Raw genomic sequence first — 18,417 nt, 5'->3', positions numbered from 1 at the left:
CCTTTGCCAAAAGTTATGAAGCCATGGTACACATAAACATATAGCTGCTGCCGTGAAAAGCATACTCAGGCCTAGAATACTGGATTGAAGTCTTGCAGCACCAAAAATGCCGTAGAAGTCTGGCTACAGGACCAGATATGTTACTATCACCAAAAGACTGGCTTTGAAACATTTGAAATAAGCTGTATGAGTAGTGGTATACACGAGAATGCCAAGCCTGACGTTTCAGCTGTTATTACAAGATGCGAGTTTGATTTTCACATGCAGAGTAGTCCTCGTGCTGCATGAGTATGTTCTCCATTACTTGTTTTTCAGCACAACAGAATGAAATCGACAATTGACAGTCTCGAATAACAAGTGCTTCCTCTCATGTTAGCCTCAACGTTGTGTTAATGCCTGCCCCTTATTAACCCGTTCCTACTCTGCGCAGTGGACATTGAATTTCAGTAAATTGCATGACATCTTTGGTCAACATCACTTACATTGCACATGCAATTTAGTGCAGGCTTCACACGCATGCAATCATGATTGGCTCCTTTGAACAAGCTCCCAGAAGGTAGAAAATGTGGCTCACAGATTTCAATTGTTTCCGGTTTGTGTGCTCTCTGATTTAAAAGCTTGCACGAGGCAGGCGTATAAGCATTTACTTGCACACGTTTACTTAATCAAATTTCTCAAGCTTGCCAGGCATCGAGTGCTTGACGGAAAGGAAATGCAAGAAGTCAAAGCAATTACATCCCTACTATGTTTCACATTTGTTCTGCAGTTCATATGGGTAACCTAGATGGGATACACATCACATTTAAAAAGAACAAGAAAACCGCAATCTCTTTTTTTTCTCTCTCTCTCATGTTTATTGGCACAAGGAAGAAAAAAATGAAAGAGGCTCGCAAGCGATTGGGTTGCAACTAGCGGCACTGTTACGGTCTTGCATACAGTTCACCTCACCCCTGCTTGTGCGACAGTAGATTCGGCGATGCCGAGATTTCTTTAAGATTGCTGCGTGTGTGGCTACGGATAGAGTTCGGAGTTTTTCTTTTCTTTTTTTTTTTCAACGTTTGGGCTACTGGTCACCAGCTAAATAAATAAAAAGAAAACATTGTTCAACAGGTCGCATTATTACAAGTGAAATTTTTGTTCACAACTGTCCTGCGAATTGCTGTAAACATGGTGGTGGTGGTGGATAGGAAGGCGCACACGTTGCAGCCGCTCGCCCGCGAATGAAGCACGCGTCGAGGATCCGGTCCGATTCCACGCGGCTTACTGGCGACACCATCTCCTTACTCCGCCACCCCGCAGCGCCAGCACCAGGTGAAGCACCGAGCCACCCGTGACCTTGTAGTCGGCCGCAGTCTTGTCATCGTTCATCTGCTTGCCGCTGAAGATGAGCCGCTGCTGGGCCGGGGGGATGCCTTCCTTCTCTTCCACTCGCTCCTTGATGCGTTCAACGCGGTCGGTAGGTTCGATGTCGATCTCAATCTCCTTGCCGGTCAGCGTCTTCACTTTGATCAGCATCCTGCTGCTGCCTTCTCAGACGCCACTCGACGACGACAAGAAGAAAGGAAGAGAATCTCGCACCAGGCACGGCGTACCTAAGTGGACGCCGCAGTTGTAGAGTGTGGCACCTGCAGTTTCAGATAGATCACAGCAACGACGGTTTTCGAGGCCGCGCGAGAACGAAGAGGCTAATTACGTCAACGACGTACGAAGAGGAGGCTGCTTACCGCTTGCGAGAGCCTTCAGCAGTGATAATGAGAGTCGGTTGTCCTGGTTTACAAGCGGTTACCTAGCGTTGGGGCTTCAGGTTGACAGGGTGAAGTGACAACAACCGGCAACCACCGACCGCTGCTGTCCTGCGAGACGGAAGCTGACCAACCATGTGACCAGAAGTCAGCATCCGTTGAGCCGTTCATTCGACATGCCATCATCATCAGCAAAAGACCCCCAAAAGAGCGATGTAGGCGCATGTAGCGCGTGTAAATTATGCAAATCCAACGTGCGTAAGCGATTCTGTTGCGTTTGTCTTGTGCTATTTGATACTAATTGCAGCTTTTGTAGTTATGGCACTAAATATTTTTTGCGATAAAAAGTGACGTTTGCCTTACTATCATCATCAGTCTATTTGCATATTCAAACAAAAATTTAAGTACGCGCACTTCTCTATGCACGCGCACGCGATAGCAAACGCTTTCAGGATACGGATACTGCGAAAACGAAAATTAGCTCGCGTTCTCACTACAGTGTCGAATTTATAGGTAATTTGTACATGGACTGCAGCTTGTTCAAAGGAGCTCTGGGGCGCTGAGCCAGCTGAGCCGTGCGCCCTGCTGGGAAGCAGAAATGCAACCGCTCTCTCACTCCCTCTCTCAAAGGAGCCTATCGCGATCGAGAAAGTCGATCCCGATTGGACTCGATTGCCATCGAAGATGCCTCGTGACTAGGTCGGGCGCTGGGACCAACGCTGTTGACGTGAATGGTCGTGGCACGTTCCCGTAGTGGGGGATTGCATATAGTCCCTAGATTGGACATCCATGATCGAGTGGTTAAACTGAGTGGGTAAAGACAAAGAAATTAACAATTTAGATATTAGAATTTGATATGTTTCCTTGAGTAGAGAAGGTAAAGCATGTACAAAACTATCAAAACAAAACCGGAATGAAACTTTGATGTCATCAGTTTTCGTATCCTCTTCCCCTCCAACAGGCAACGAGCCACCCTCTCTTCCAATGTAGGTTTATTCATTGATTTGTTCTGGCTTTTTTTTTTTTCCTCTTCGCAGACTTGCTTTCAAAAACTTTTGCTGTCGTAGCTAGGTAGGCATGCTAGCACTCACGACAAACATTTCAAATATTTTGGAGATATTGCGCCAATAACTTCCCTGTCATCAAACGGCATTTGTATAGACAACCCAGTTTATAGTGCTGCAGTTCATCTGGGTGACAACACAGATCTTTGCTGATTAGATAGCTAATCGAGGAGTCTGGTTTCAGGGTTCTGTTTTTTCTTGCTTTATGGAATACAGAAGTCAAACATTTTTGTAAGTGAACTACTGAAGCGTAACTAATAATAACAACAAGGTGCTAAATATAAAGGAAGGCATAAATACAACACAAGCCATGTTTTGCGTCCGCCTCACTTTATCTTTGTTTTCAGTGCACTATTGCTATTAGCCAAGAACCAATACCAAATTGCCTAGTTTTCTGTCCTCTTCATTGAAGCAGTTGCTATTTCAAAGTTTATTAAAGGCCTCCACCACTGCGGTAAAGAAAACGCTGAGCTGCATATTTCTTTAGCCAAGCACTGTTGGCCACTACTACTAGTTGAAGCTGAATTATAAAAAATTAGCAGTGCTGTAGAAGAAAGAGCTTTCGGGATTTTTCTTTATAACTAATGGTTATTTTCAGGTTTTCCCATGCATGTGCCTTCCTTTCTTAATCATTTAACTCTTCGAGCCAGCTAGACATTATATGACAAATGGTTCGGTAGTCCAATAATAAGCTTATTCGATTAAGATTACTGCCACCACACGTTGCAGAGAGAATGCATGGTGCCTCTGGCCAGAACCATGACTGTTGGGGTATAGATTATTTAGATGTGGCATAACCTTTCAAAGCCATTCGCTTGAGATGTTTAGGTGAAACACGAAAACCACATGTGCATCCAAAAGTCCGTTGCAAGTTTCAGAGCCTAATGCAATTGAGAGAGAGAGAAACAAGAAAATTTATGCAGGTTAACAAGATAGATGTCCTAGTTGGCTACTCTGCATGAGAGAGGGGGGGATGAGGGATCGAAAAAAGCCACAGAGAAGGCAAACAGAGGGAGATAATTTGTGTGCACAGCAGTCGACGCAAGGTGTCTATAACTGTGTTTTTAGGTTCCACTGATTTTAGAAGAGTCATTAGAGCATGCGTAGCTTTTTGGATTGACGACAGATGACTCCAAGCACCCAGGACCTTTTCCTCTGTAAAGTGTCGACAATCCAGTTGGCTGAACGTGATCCAATGAGGTTGACGTTGAATGTCAAAGCAGGTGCATGCAAGTGCCTGATGGCCTCCTCACCGTTACAGTGGTCCCATGTGGGGGATTGAGCCACTCCACTGAGGAAGCAGCATGAATTTGTGAAGGAAACACCCAGACGTAGGCAGCACAGCAGCCCAATGTCACACCGGGAGAGGTTTGATGGTAATCACAGCTGCAGTGACAGATCAGCATGTGCAAACGATGGTCGCAATGCTCTGGGCTTCTCCAAAGAGCCAGCACGCTGTCGCTAGCAATTCCGGGCTGAATCCGTTCTCGATGCTAGTGCCATGGGCATGGTTCGTGTATTATTGTGAGCTGATGTAGCAGCTTCATCGGCAAGATGGCTGCCGAAAATGCTGCAGTGACCAGGCAGCAGCACACCTTTCTTTGACCCAGCACAGGTTTACAAGCATGAAGTGCTGCATGTTACCTTGGTGGCTAATGAGTACAACTCTAAAGTGCACGTGAGGTTAATCTCCATGACAGTGGTAGGCAGAGTCTAGTTCTTCCTCAGTATATGGTTTGGTTGATCTAAGACAAAGCTTGTCTCCTTTACTAGAAATTCTTACCTGATCCCAACCACATACACCCTTAATAACATAACAGTTGAGGCAGTTTCCACTTACAAATATCTAGGAGTTCATCTTCAGTCTGACTTAACCTGAAACTATCACATTGATTCGATTACAGCAGCTTCTAACCGTTCTCTTGGCCTCTTAAAACATAACCTTCGATGTCCTCCTGCGCAGGTGTATAAACCTGCTTTTATTACTTTAATCCGACCTAAAATCTAGTATGTTTCAGCCATATGGGACCCAGATTAAGCCTATATCAGTGATAACATCGAATCCCTGCAGAACCGTGCTTCCCGTTTCATTTTTTCAAATCACTCACATTTCACTAGCATCACGGTGTTAAGGCTTTCGTTACTCTAGGGGCAACGACTCAGACCGTCGGCATTGCCGTTAACCTAACCCTTCTTGTAGCGAATATCGAAGCTAATGTGGGTCTTGATAACCTTCCCATTGTCACAAACTTGCTCAATGAACTCTTTTTTCACAAAATCTTTCATCATCCGTTGCTTCAGGACTTCTTTCACTCACCTTCAGCCGTCTTTCCACGTCGTGACCAAACACATCAAACACATCACTTGCTGCACTTCAACTTTTGCAAAATCGTTCCAACCCAAAACCATTATTTGAGTGGAACTGGCTGCCTCCTGCAATTGTAACTGAAATGAATGCAACTAACTTTCAGGAACTTCTAAAAGAAAGAAAGCGATGCATAGTTTTTTTTTATTCTAGCTGTGCTCCATTCACTTTAATGTGTTTGATTTTTTTTTATACTGTTCATTATGTTGTGTTTTTTTTTTCTTTGTCATGCTTCATTGAGTGTTGTTGTTCTGCCACATCTTGATTCTTGTTGCTTACTCATTTTCTCTAACCTGTCATGTAATTCTTGCCCCTCCCCCCTTATGTAATACCTTCGTTGTGAGGGCTTTTAGGGGTTTCTTGAAATAAATAAATAAATAAAAGAATAAATATAAAAGTGAACAGCAACCTGATGACAACGGCATAGCAGAAAATACTTAATGAAACAGCAAACCAAGAGCTTCGGGTTCGGTCAACTACTGTTGCTGTAAACTGAAGGTCACGACATGGGGAAAAATCGTTGTTCATCTGAGAGTAGCATGAAACTGCAAAGGATAGCCATACAGGTTTTTCAGAAAGAAAGCTTCCCAATTCCAGAAATATTTGTCCTTTCCCGGGTTTGAACCCAGCCGGGACCAACACATTTTCAGGGCGGTTGCTCTACCATTTGAGATAATCAGCTTTTTTTATTGTTATTACAGCAAAGCAATACCAGAGCACTCACATAGAAAAGCATAAATCACTGGCCAGGCAAATTCAAACACAAATAAAAGAGAGAAATATCTAATGAATAGCACCGCTAGAGTGCTTGTATATCGTTTTCACAGTCCCACATAGTAACTTATCAAAGTGCTGACATGTTTGTTAAAAAATGCAGCATATGTGTACACAATATTCAAAACATCTTTTTGAATAATACTTTGCATAATATGTGCTATGACAAAATCTCTTTATATGTGCCAAATTTCTTATACTGTGTCATGTATCATTGCTGAGCATTGTGCTGCTGTCATAAGTAAAATATGTGCTGTGCCAAAATCATTTTGTATGTGCCACATTTTTTTCTGTTGTCTCGTATGTCATCTCTGAGCATTGTGCTACTTTCAGAAAGTGTGCTATGCTGAAATCTTGTAAGTGCCACATTTTCTCAATTGTTATTTAATTCTCTTACTTTGAATTCTCGAGCTGCTTCATGTCTTGCCACTGAATGCATCACTCCTTGCCCCTTACGTGGTCGAGACCCCAATTGCCAGGAAGACTGTGTTTCAATGTTGCAGTGAAACAAGTTTATACAGGTGTTCTGTATAGCTTAAGAACCATCAAGTAAAGTTTGTTCACATTTATAGTTTGAGCCTGTCTGTATCAATTGCGGTGTGAATAAAATCAACTTTTACTTAAACTTGGTGCCAGTCTTAAAAATTTGCAGTGTCAGTCAGCATTCCACATACCTTTGCTCTGCAGTGAGCAAAGGAGGCTTTTCAGGAATGCAAGTGGAATGCCGAAGCATTTCAGTGTGGTTTCATAGACGTATCTCAAAATTGGTGCACCAGACTGTGAAACCATTATAAATGGACACGCCTCAAGCACAAACCAGCCTCAACTCTGAAGTCGCAACATCTGCCCTAAATTACTAAAGAAATATGATTAATGGAACCTTGCTGGTTAGGTCATTGCCTGTAGTCCTGCAAGCAATGTCCACCTCTTCAAGGATCCAGCTTAAGTGGTGTTATTGCACGTGCCATAAGGTCGTGCCCTTATTCAAGAGGTGCAATTACTTTTTCACAAGAGTATTGCATACCATTGATGAGAGGGAATCAATTGGTACATTGCATGTTGGCCTACAATCTCTATGAAACGGGCAATGGTACCTTGAGCAAACTGCGACAGTAAACACACTCTGGTGGTTACATTACATATTCGTAAACACTGTGCTAGCCTTTGCCAAAAGTTATCTTATGGTATACGTTCCAGTAAAAAAAGAAAGTATTTCAAACCAGTTGGAAATTTCCGATTCGAACGAATTCTATATTTCCAATTGTGTATTGGGACGCCCATTCGAAATATTCTGCAGGCCCAATTGGACCAATTTGTTGTTTGAACACAAGTGGACCCAATTGGCCTTTCAGTTGGGCTTGTTTAATTGGGACCAACATGAAAAACAATGGAAAAGAAATAAAACTATATAGACCCTAACATTGACATGACACAGATATAGTTCAAACTCCTCTCAAGAAGCATACTCATGCATGTACACACCATGGCAATTCATATCATATGTCATTGCGTCTTACTTCACAACACACTGCAATCGTTCTACACGTATAGCTTGGGCCTTCACCAATTCAAATGCAGTTGAAATGCAGAAATGCCTCACATTAGGTGGGTGCTGAACTGGTCTGAAAACAAGTCAAATGAGTTTCTCTTATTTTGTGGCATCGCTATGCACTTCAATCTATTTGAACACAATTTGGTGTTTGTCTTTGTTATTTTGTTTTGTTGTCTATAGTGCTTTACGGTGCCATAAAAAGTGTCAGGACCTTTAGTAAATTCCACTACAGCTTTTAATCCTGGCCCCTAGCTCCTGCCAAAGGAAAATAAATTTGATTTGGTCTGATTAGTGGATGCAGACAACTTGTGCTAACGCCTTTGGATTTCTCTCTACACACACACACACACACACACACACACACACACACACACACACACACACACACACACACACACACACACACACACACATATATATATATATATATATATATATATATATATATATATATATATATATATATATATATATATATATTCCTTATGAACTGACTTTCTTTCAAGATAAATAGATTATATTCAAATCGGTTCAACTGTCCCCTTAGCATAGCTCAGCGATAACACCTTCACGAGGTCATTTCACATAATCATGAGAAAGCATGAGCTAAAGCTTCCTCATGACATTCATGTTGTGGGCTATCTCTCAGTGGCCGCAGACCACAAGTGGCACATGTAACAAATCATCGATGCACACAACGATGGTGATTATACACATGACGCAACAATTTAAGCTACAAAGCAGGGGGCTCAAGGCCTGTGACAAGCGTAGCTTCGCTGCTACCTTTTTGTGGCAAGTGGTAGTAAATTTTGGAATCACGCACACAATAAATAAAACAAAACGCAAGTTTTCTTTTGTTCTTAACTTTGCTCTTGGCCCTCAAGTATATGACTCAATTGGCTCACTTACCTGCATTATGACAGAAGCGATAAAGATGATCCACTGTTCATAGTTTTGTAATCATCCTTGAGGACCATGACTAGGTCAGGATAACATGTATCTACATGCCTCCACACTTGTCTACTCAGACTTTATTGCATGTCTGCCCAGCCGTACAGTGCAATTTTTACAATCTTAATCTTTGACCGTCTTTTTTAATCTCTCATGCCTAGATGCACAGACTTATGCAGGACCATTTCGCAGGAGCTAAGAATTACGCACAGTGCACCTTTTTCACTGCTTGGTGTCGTTAAGATGTGTATGAAGTTATGGCAAATGTTTTTCTCTACCAGCTGCTCATGATGATCAGCATTCTTTACTTATGCCCACTGCATGACTGAGGCCACTCCCAGCAATCTCTTATAACCCCTGTTATGTTAGTCGACTCCCATGCTGTACCTGCAGACCACAAATTTTTGAGTGTCACAATACCACTTAATCTGCTGCAACCAACGCATGGTTAGCTCTATGCATCACATGACATGCCTGACTAAACCTTCCTCTAAATATGTTTCCTAAAATGGGTTGCATTCTATTAAGTTGACTTTTGATGTAACAAATATGGATATAAAGGATATAATGAATTATTACATGTAACGAAGTTAACCTCAAACTTTTATCACAGATATTGTCATCATTTCAGCCTATTTCTACTTTAATTATTTTATTATTTCGATGAGGACTGCCTTACGGCTTAGGGGAAAAAAAACAATGATAAGTACGAATCCAATCCTGCATCATGCAGGATTCCAAGTTGTGCCTGCAAATTTCCTAATGCCGTCAAGCCACCTAATTTTCAGCCATCCCCAACTATGCTTCCCTCCCATTGGCACCTATTCTGTAGCTTTAACAGAACACCGGCCTATCTGCTTCCCTACATATTACATGTCCAACCAAGCTCCATTTTTGTCCTTCTAATGTCAACCAGAACATCGGCGATCCCCAACTGCTCTCTGATCCCACACCGCTCTCCACTCTACGATATTAATGGGTAACAAATACGTGCTTATAATGAATATTGGATTAAACGAGCGTATTTCTGCATCAGATGCAACTTGGTTGTAACAATGTTCGACCAGCTGTACCTTATTCTGTATATTCAGCAACCTTAGTAGGGAGCCACAGTAGGATGGATTATGAAGTAGTGGCTATTGTGGAATTTGCTATCAAACAAAACGAAAGTATAAAATGTGCAGATTTCAGGGAAAAAATATGTGACATGAACGAAAGAAATTCACTTCATTTTTGGTGAAATTATTCTGGTCATTTGCTGTATGAATGGATTCAGTTTTCCATACCACGAAAGCATGCAACATTAATTAACATGCATATACACATCGCATTAAATATCTCTTAGTTGGCAGTTTATACCCTTGTTCCAATAGCTCTGCAAGAACAAGAACACGAAAGGGAAGAATTGTCATTTACCCAACTGTAGCACTAAACTGCAAGGGAAACCAACCATAATATTAAGTGTTTGCCACATTGAGATGGGAAATAGGGGAAGGAAAACTTGATTGTGCTCCATCATTCACATAACTGGGGGAATGGTTACTTTGTCTACAAACATGGAGATGCTGCTCTGAGCACCCACTATATTTACTTTAATCAAGCAGACACTTAAAAACAATATGAACATTACAATTGAGTATGAAATAAACACTGCAACGGTAACACGTTATTGTCGTTGGCATTAGAGATTGTTGTAATCGAAACCAAGCCACACACCCGATCCAGCTTTAGGGGCTGCGTCATTGCCTATGCCCCCTTTGTAAGTCCATTAGGCTGCTATAGTCAGAAAAACGTCGAAGAAATGTGTTATCTCAAATGACATGTACAGCATCAAATACTAAATGCTAAGCACTGTTAAGAAGTGATAACAGGCATCTGACAGCAATGATGAGTGACGTCTGGTCTGCTGTTCCTCAGATACCATGAACATTTTTCCAAGAAACAATTGTTATTATACTTTCTCTCTCACACTGAAAACACGGTCATTTTTTGTTTCTGGCAATGAAAATCAGATGTGAATTACAACCGAGGTCACATCCTTTCCTATTTAAGAAACGAGGGGGGGGGGTTCACATTCGCAACTTACCAGATGGCAATGAGAAGCGACAGGAAAAGCAATTGTGCCCCTGAACTGTCTTGGTTCTCGGGAGGTTATATTAGTCACATCTGTATTGTTGCGCACAGCAGTATCGCAGTAATGAATGGGATCATGACAAAATGTATCCTGAACTAAGCAGACCGTATGCACCAGTTAAATGTCAGGCTCGTTTCCCGAGATGACATCCTGCCAAGCCAAAACAGTCCCTCTGATATCATTAAGAAGGAGTCGCATTTACCTCTATGGCTATATCTTTGCAGTTATGAGAGGTGTGCAACTCCTCCAGAAGCAGTTTGCGCAGTTTTAACCATGACATTAGTACCCCTGCCTGAAACACATTCAGTAACTATCTCCTCCCAATAGTGGATCAACACTTCTGTAAAAGCAATTTTAAAGAAAGAAGACAAAAGAAAAAAATGTCTCCTTAATTGCACCAGATTACAAACATTTGGTGTGCCCCTGAAATTCTCACCAGGACAGTGCAAGGTGTCAACGAGGTGCCCAATTTCACAATTATAACTTTACGTGAGCAGGTGTGGGTTCACATAGTCAAACATTTGTGCAAGGATGTATATTTGGAACACTCCCCTATTTTGCCTATGGAACGGTTCTGAATTGCTAATTGGCCTTAGCCTCTTGAATACAACCGTTATTTTATCGTTAGGTAGAAGCTGCTTGGGTCATGTCTGGTAAGGCACAACTACATAGAAACTTCAGGACAGATGACATCGCAATTCGACCATTTTCCCCAACAATGGTGCAGTTTTTCTTTTTTCCATTGAGGCTCCATCACAAACTAGTTTTTTCACTTTTCAGTCGCTTTATGGATGTTGAAAATCTTTGCTATCAAGCTAGTGGTAAAATGAGATCCTCTCATGTGTTCTTCACTGCAATTCCTGGCCAATCCTTCCTTGCAGTTACATACTATTTCTGTTAACTAGTTCGGTGCACCTGTCACTGGCACTCTACCAAAATTATGACCCTTGAAACCGAGGCCTACAACGTGAAGCAGGAATTGGCCCACATTTTTCATAGAATAAAGCCACATTTGTGGTTTTAGGCATGCACAATTTGAACGAGTGCCTCTGGGTTTCACTTCAGCTTTTCCGCACTAATTACACGCCATTACTGTTCCATACATGGCTCTACACTAATTTGGTGCACCTTTTTTATTCCAAGCTTCATTCTGACACCCTTTTCATCCTACGTGCACCAGAAGGCCTCAAATCGTTTAATTTGACGAGACGAAAGTGGCCTGATGTCCAGATCCCGCGAATCCCCAATCAACCTGAAGTTGCCAAAGAAGACCCTGCCTTCAAACACCAGGTACGTTTGCTGGCGGCCGTGGGTGCCGAACCAACGACCTCTTGCAGTCGGCTTGGACTGCTCTGACCACGAGGCCAAGACTCAATGTTTCCTTTGCTTTTCTTTTTTGACAATGAGGTGTTTAATGGTGAGGACATGAGTGATGAGGCTGCGACACTAGAAGTGCAAAGAGAAGTCCCGGTAGAGAAAATTTGTGCACACTTCGATTTTGCAGCTCGAACCTGCCGCACAGAGTCCCTTGTGCGGGGGGTCGAGGTGAAAGACGACGCTGTACAAGCTCGACGCCGACGTGTCGATCTTCGCCTTGAGCTGACCGCTGAAGTCCCAGTGGTAGAGGTTCGGCTCGCCCCCGCCCGCGACCACCATGTCGTCGTAGAAGTGGGCCACGTGCGCGGGCCTCGCGAGATCGGTCAGCGGCGTCGCAGGCGACGACGTGGAGACGTGCCAGATGCACAGGTCGGGGCCGCCGCCACACAGGAGCCACTCGTCGCCTGCGTCCAGCGCGACGCAGCCAATCCACTTGCCGAAACGCGGACGCTGCAGTTCCTCCTGCTTGAACGGTTCGATGTGGAACACCTCGCGCTGAAGGCTTCGCACGTCCCAGCACAGGACGGCGCCGTCCTCGCCCGCAGAGTACAGCTGGGTGTTGTTCGACGCCAGAGCGAGGTCGTGAACGTAGTCCGTGTGTCTCGCGAGCGTCGACAGCAGCACCCTCGTCTCGATGTCCCAGACGTAAATTTTGTTGTCTCCGCAGCCGGCGATGAGAAGCCTCTGCTCCGAGTCTTTACCGGAGAGAACCAGGGCGTTCACTTCGGGTTGGACGATGCTTTCCCCCTGCGGTATGCTGAGGGCCCAGCACTTCTCGGCCGACCTCCTCTTCAGCTTGTCCCAGTTCCAGGCAAATATCTCTCCGCTGGCTCCGCTGATCAAGAAGTGGTCGCACATGACCAGGGCGAAAATACTGCCCGAGTGCGCCGCGAATTTGTAGAAGGGCTCCCTGGAATGTTCCTCGTCATCGCCGGACAAGAAGTTGGAGGCTACGAAGACCGCAATCTCCCCGTAACTACTCGCTGCCACGAGGTACTTGTTGCAAGGGGAAAAACACTGGGCATATATCACTGTGTAATACTTCCGCAAGTTTTCCATGATGCTTGCGTGGTTCAGCAGCAAGCACAATCATTCAAAACGCGGAACCAGAAATCACAGAACCATAGAATAAGGACTGAAGTTTCAAGTCCGAAGAGACAGAAGAGGCACTGAATGAAACACGTTCAATCCGACACTACCGCCATAACTACCGCCAACGCCAACAACGCGGCGAGCTTGAAGAACGTGGCGGCATCTCGTTTACAAACAAAGTAACAGCCAGGACCGCAGAGAGTGTGACCTCCGAGAACTACGCGGCATCATTTAAATGAAAATCTTGAAGGCCATGCAAAAATTGTGTGTTTAGGTTGCTGTGGCTTTTCTCAGTTGGCGCTAAATACAAAATTACTGCATGTATGACGGAGAGATGTCGCGGCAGTCGTCAGCCTCTGCAATGTGCAGCCACTGGCCACTGTGCACCAAAGTTGGTTCTTTATTCTGTGGTGCAGCGTGCTACTGAACTGATGCAGCAGAAGCTTCATGTGGGCGAGTTGGTTTTGCATACTTGATGAAAAGAGCGCTACGAAGACGCGGACGTCTGTCTTACATGTTGTTCTTTCGTCCGCGTCTTCGTAGCGCTCTTTTCATCAAGTACTGAACTGATGTTTGTTTATTCTATGCTAAAGCACTGAAAGCCTGCAGTTCGATCATGACGCTTCCTGCAAATTTACAGACACCCCTTGACACCGAAAATAATAAACCACCGATGATTGTTAATGCTGAGAAACCTCAGTGTCAATGATCATTGCCGTCAGGTTGAATTCATGTACAAGTTATGGTGGCTATAGAAGTCATGCAGAGCAACCGTGTTGCAGCTTATATATATTGCACGCGACTAAACGTGTTTCGTGATGGTATATTCGCCCTTATGACATGCCTCGTACCTGTTGGGATTGCAAACAAGCCTGCGTAACGTATGTAGTAAATTTGAATGGTGCTTCATTGGCAAGAGAAAAAAAAAAAAGTCAGAGGCTGCCAATTTTTCATTTATTGATGGATGCCGCGGTGCCATATGATGAAGGCGTAATAAAAGAAAGCTTAGCTTTATAAAGGGACTTCAGAGAAAATATTTATCGTAGCAAACATATATGCCGGTACAATTCCTCGTTTCGTGGAATAACTCCGTCGAATTATTGTATGGTTACCCTCACGCGCAAAATTTGGAGGACGCTAAAGCTCGTTTAGAGCGGAACGTGATAGCATTCAAAGTTCTCTGACTCTGAGTGCTTATTGTCATGCGTCCCGGCAACTGTAGCTTATGTAACTGTAACGCTTACCGGGAAACGCTGGAGGTGATCGAACGATATATGCACGAAAGCGAGCTTTGTGGGTTTTTTTTTTTTTTTTTTTTTTTTTTTGTGGTGTGCGAGTTGAAGGGGCCTCGCCGCTTCTGCTAAAGCAGACCTCAAACGGCAGCAATTATGTTTTATCGCATATTCAAATTACATTCCCGCGCTATCATGTCTGTAGGTGTCGTACTTCCCAATTATTCTGACGCATTTCACTTTGAGAAAATCAATTGTTTCAGTAACTTATTTGCGCTACACGGAGGGCCTGCGTGGTTCGGAATGATTATTCCCGAAACGGCGGTCGACGCCGACGTCGGATTTGCTATCGATTGCGTTAATTTAACTTCTGTGGAGCGACGGTCAGCAAAGTCCGCAAGAGTTCGCGTTAAAGAATACATACACCATGAAGACCCACTCCTCCCCGTAATGGCAATTTACGCACGCGCGTTGATGAACGACGAACGAAAAAAAAAATGCGTACAGATAAAAAGAAGCCCCGCGGGCGAATTGACCGCAACCCCCGCCACTGTCGCGGCCACACCCATTTTTTTTTTTTCTTCATTGCTTGTCGTTCAGCCATTACAGTGCGAAACTGCTCAGGACTTGTAGACTTGCGGTGATATCTTCTGGTTTGTGAGACGTCAGTGACGACGCGCTTTGTAAGCTTTGTGAGAAACTCTCGCGCACGAATGCGACGCAGTGACTTTTTCGAACCCGTGGAAAAACCACGTAACACGAACCACCTTTGCAGGCTGAGGTTTTGTTCGAAACAGGGTTTTGCCGATCCAACCCCGAGGGGCGGAGGGGCGCAGCGGGGTTTGCGAGGCCTCTCCCAGGCGCACACCCTGTAAAGCCGGGCGCCTGGCCGGGGTACGCCTGTGCCCAATTTTACCGGTGGGTATCCGGCGGTGGGTTTCGAACGAACCACCTCCCGAAGCCGAGTCGGACGCCCTAACCGTTAGACCACGGCTGCGGTGAGGATGCCGGCGCTCTATTCCCGCATTTAACCGCGTCGAAGCAATAATGACGTGCGGTCGCGTTACAATGAAGTGCGGTCGCGTAAAACGAGTCGTAATGTGTGATTTCCATCGGAACAAACGACAACATTCGTTCGCAATGCACCGCGGCACCTGAAAAAGGCGGCGAAACAGGCGTAACAAGAAGTAAAATAAATCCTACGGCTAACTAGGCTAACTAAGCAGGCTAACGGCTCGTCAGTTATATTCGCTCACACCACGTATCTTAACAGTATACTCGAAGTTTTCGAGCAGTGTTCTTTTGTGTGGAGTAGTGTGGCTAGCGCTTCACATAGAATGAAGAGCCAACTTGGCGCTCAGACGACACGGTTGCCCGTAGGCGAAGTTCTCAGTTGCATACCCAGATGGCAGCACACGCTATGCCAGAAGCTGTATGCCAGGCTAGGGAGAATACATCATAGAATAAAGAACAATGTTGCGCAGCTCCAATGAGATGCCTATGCCAGGCTGGCTATTCATAGAATAAAGAACCAGCTCTCGACCTGCGAGGTTTTCAGCACATAGCAAACTGCAATACTAGAGGAAGAACGCTATGACGTGGTTAGGCCGGCTGGCCGTACGTGGGCTTGCGTGCCTACAAACGCAGTCGCGCATATTTACAGCTGTGAAGTAACGTGCCGCTGCTGAATTTATTTATTGATTGATACTGCAATGCCAGGAAGGGTTTTTGCAGAGTGGGCGTACAGATACAAGCACGGATCAAATATTTACAGAAAAGCCAGAAAAGAAAAAAGAACAAAGACCGCAAATTATTAGTAAACAAACAAAATGGATCAGCATTGGAGACAAAAAAAGTTCGCCGCTTCTCCCCGACAACGCAATCGTTGTTGGATGTGTGGTGAAATGTGGTGTCCAGGTTGGAATAGCCACTGAAACAGCATCTGTTGAAAACTTTAAACACATTTTGGCGACGGCTTATGTTTTACCGTTGTTTGCTGGCCATTTAAAAAGCTTTTTTTTTTTGCAAAAGAAGCCTCGCGGGCGATATTGACCGCAACCCCCGCCACAGTCACGGCCACACCCAGTTTTTTTTTTTTGTTTTCTTTTTTTCTGTCAGACAGCCGTTGCAGACACTGCATCGGACTTTGCCGGGACAGCAATGATCGGTCAGGATTTTCGGAGAAATCCTTTGACCACGGCGCTCGACGATGCGAGGGCACAAACGTACGACCACCCGAAGGTGGAGAAGCAGCATCACAGAACAAGCCTGTGACAGCCGGTGTTTACCTGTGAGACTTATCATCACAGTAACACGGGCGTATTGATCGACCTGTGATTCACAGACGTATCGAGGGTACCACCTTTTCAGGTTGGAGCAGTTCGAAACTATTGGGCTATAAGAAACTACAGCCCAGGGGGGCGGGGTTTGCGAAGCCTCTCCCAGACGCACACCCTAGAAGGAAAGCCGGGCGCCTGGCCAGGGTCCACGTCTGTACCCGTTTTCTTGACCGGTTGGGTCTCCGGCGGTGGGTTTCGAACGAACCACCTACCGCAGCCGAGGTGGACGCCCTAACCACTAGACCACGGCTGCGGTGATCACCACGGCAACACACATCGCCACTTATTCACCACAGTGGCATTTGCCTCCACAACGACTGTCTTCGGTGGGCAAAGTGAGCACCGTTTCAAGCGTCAACAATTTCATGAATTTGTTGACGTTCGACAATTCGTTTTTTTTTTTTTTTTCGCAATTCGTGCACACCGGTTCCGCTACGAACACCCCGGTCGAATCGCCGTTCCGTGTGAATATTGTCACCTATATTTAACGCACGTGATTTACCCAATCGGTGCCTGTCAACGTAAAGTTCACAGAGTGAGTGAGAAGTGACAGCTACTCTGACGACAACAACTCATAACTGAAAGACCACGAGGACGTTGTTTTGGTTATTTGACATGTCGCGCCGTAGTTTCCCTTTGCTTAACCAGATGGCAGCACCTACGCCGCCTACGCCGGCCAAAATTTCGGCTACTTGCTCGCATGAGTTGGTGGCGCAAGCGATAATATGACGTATTTTCGTTTTTTTATAATTTCTTCCGCCGCATTCAACCAGCAAACGCATAGCCTTTAAGATTTACGTTATTGTAAAGGTAGTCATCCTATGGGGCGTGGGTTTGGACACTACATAATGTGTGCCGGAAAAACTCGCTGCGTTCGGAAGGGAGGATGTCAGGAGAACATCGCACGAAAATAAACCGTCCACGCTATCACGAAACCTTGCGCCTCGACGTCCAACACGCCGCGCCGAGCTTTTCCATGATGGACCGCACGCGATCCACAGTAACCGAAATCTGTGACGGAGCTCGCAAGCGAATCACTGAGACAAGCGTGGTGAATGGATTAAAAGAAAATGAAAAGGAAGGTAATTTAATGTCGTCAGAAGAGAGAAGCATGCAAAGTTTCAAGCGCTTGGAGCGAAGTATGATTTAGTTTAGCTCTACCATATTGAAGTTCATGCAGAAGCAATGCCTTGGCGGAAGGCTTTCAAAGTGAAATCGCAAATGTCGGTATTTTGCTTTACTTGCTTCTGCTGCATGACGATGCACGGGACTTCAGAGGTCTGTTATAACGTGCTAGTATTTCTCCATACATTATATTAAAGACAACGCGCTCTATTTTGTCAACGCTAGGATTTCAAATGACTTCAAGCTATGACGCAAAGAACGTTAACAAGTACCATAGATTACCATAGACATGTACAATGTAATAAATGACATTATTATAACCTTTTAGTTTAAGTTAATAATTATATTTATATTCTCGCAGTGACGCAGTGGTTACAATCATATTGCTCTGAATAGTGTATTCGAAAGGTCGTCCCCGAGCGTTCCGGCAGAGCCTCAAGATCGCACGAAACCGTTTTTTAAAATAATTTTGAAGCTTTACTATAAAAGTAAGTTGATATGTAATATAAATAATCAGGCTTTATTATTGCAATTGGAGTCTGTTTCTACTTGCAATAAAGTCGTCACTGCCTATCAAATCTTTAAAGCGCTGCTCCGCTACCCTGTAGCTACCACCACTCGAATGGGCGGCGCCTTATGAGCGTAGGTATTTCATTACTGACGCACAAGG

The 18,417-nt window shown here is 44.5% G+C and overlaps 2 protein-coding genes across 2 annotated transcripts; both read right to left on the bottom strand.

Annotated features, from left to right (window-relative positions):
* Nucleotides 1-828: 828 nt before the first annotated feature.
* On the bottom strand, nucleotides 829-1,888 carry LOC142589750 (ubiquitin-like protein NEDD8). Its single transcript, XM_075701328.1, has 2 exons — nucleotides 1,725-1,888; nucleotides 829-1,625 (listed from the first exon to the last, which is right to left on the bottom strand). The coding sequence occupies exon 2, from the start codon at nucleotides 1,513-1,515 to the stop codon at nucleotides 1,261-1,263; it is 255 nt and encodes an 84-aa protein (XP_075557443.1). The 5' UTR covers nucleotides 1,516-1,625; nucleotides 1,725-1,888; the 3' UTR covers nucleotides 829-1,260.
* Nucleotides 1,889-8,019: 6,131 nt separating this feature from the next.
* thoc6 (THO complex subunit 6) lies at nucleotides 8,020-13,306 on the bottom strand. The gene has a single exon (XM_075701327.1). The coding sequence runs from the start codon at nucleotides 13,016-13,018 to the stop codon at nucleotides 12,029-12,031; it is 990 nt and encodes a 329-aa protein (XP_075557442.1). The 5' UTR covers nucleotides 13,019-13,306; the 3' UTR covers nucleotides 8,020-12,028.
* Between the last annotated feature and the right edge of the window lie 5,111 nt (nucleotides 13,307-18,417).

Source organism: Dermacentor variabilis, chromosome 8, assembly GCF_050947875.1.
Source record: "Dermacentor variabilis isolate Ectoservices chromosome 8, ASM5094787v1, whole genome shotgun sequence".
NCBI classification, from domain to species: Eukaryota; Metazoa; Arthropoda; class Arachnida; order Ixodida; family Ixodidae; genus Dermacentor; species Dermacentor variabilis.
Note: the sequence above shows the minus strand (reverse complement) of the source record. Positions and strands in the feature narration are given on the sequence as shown.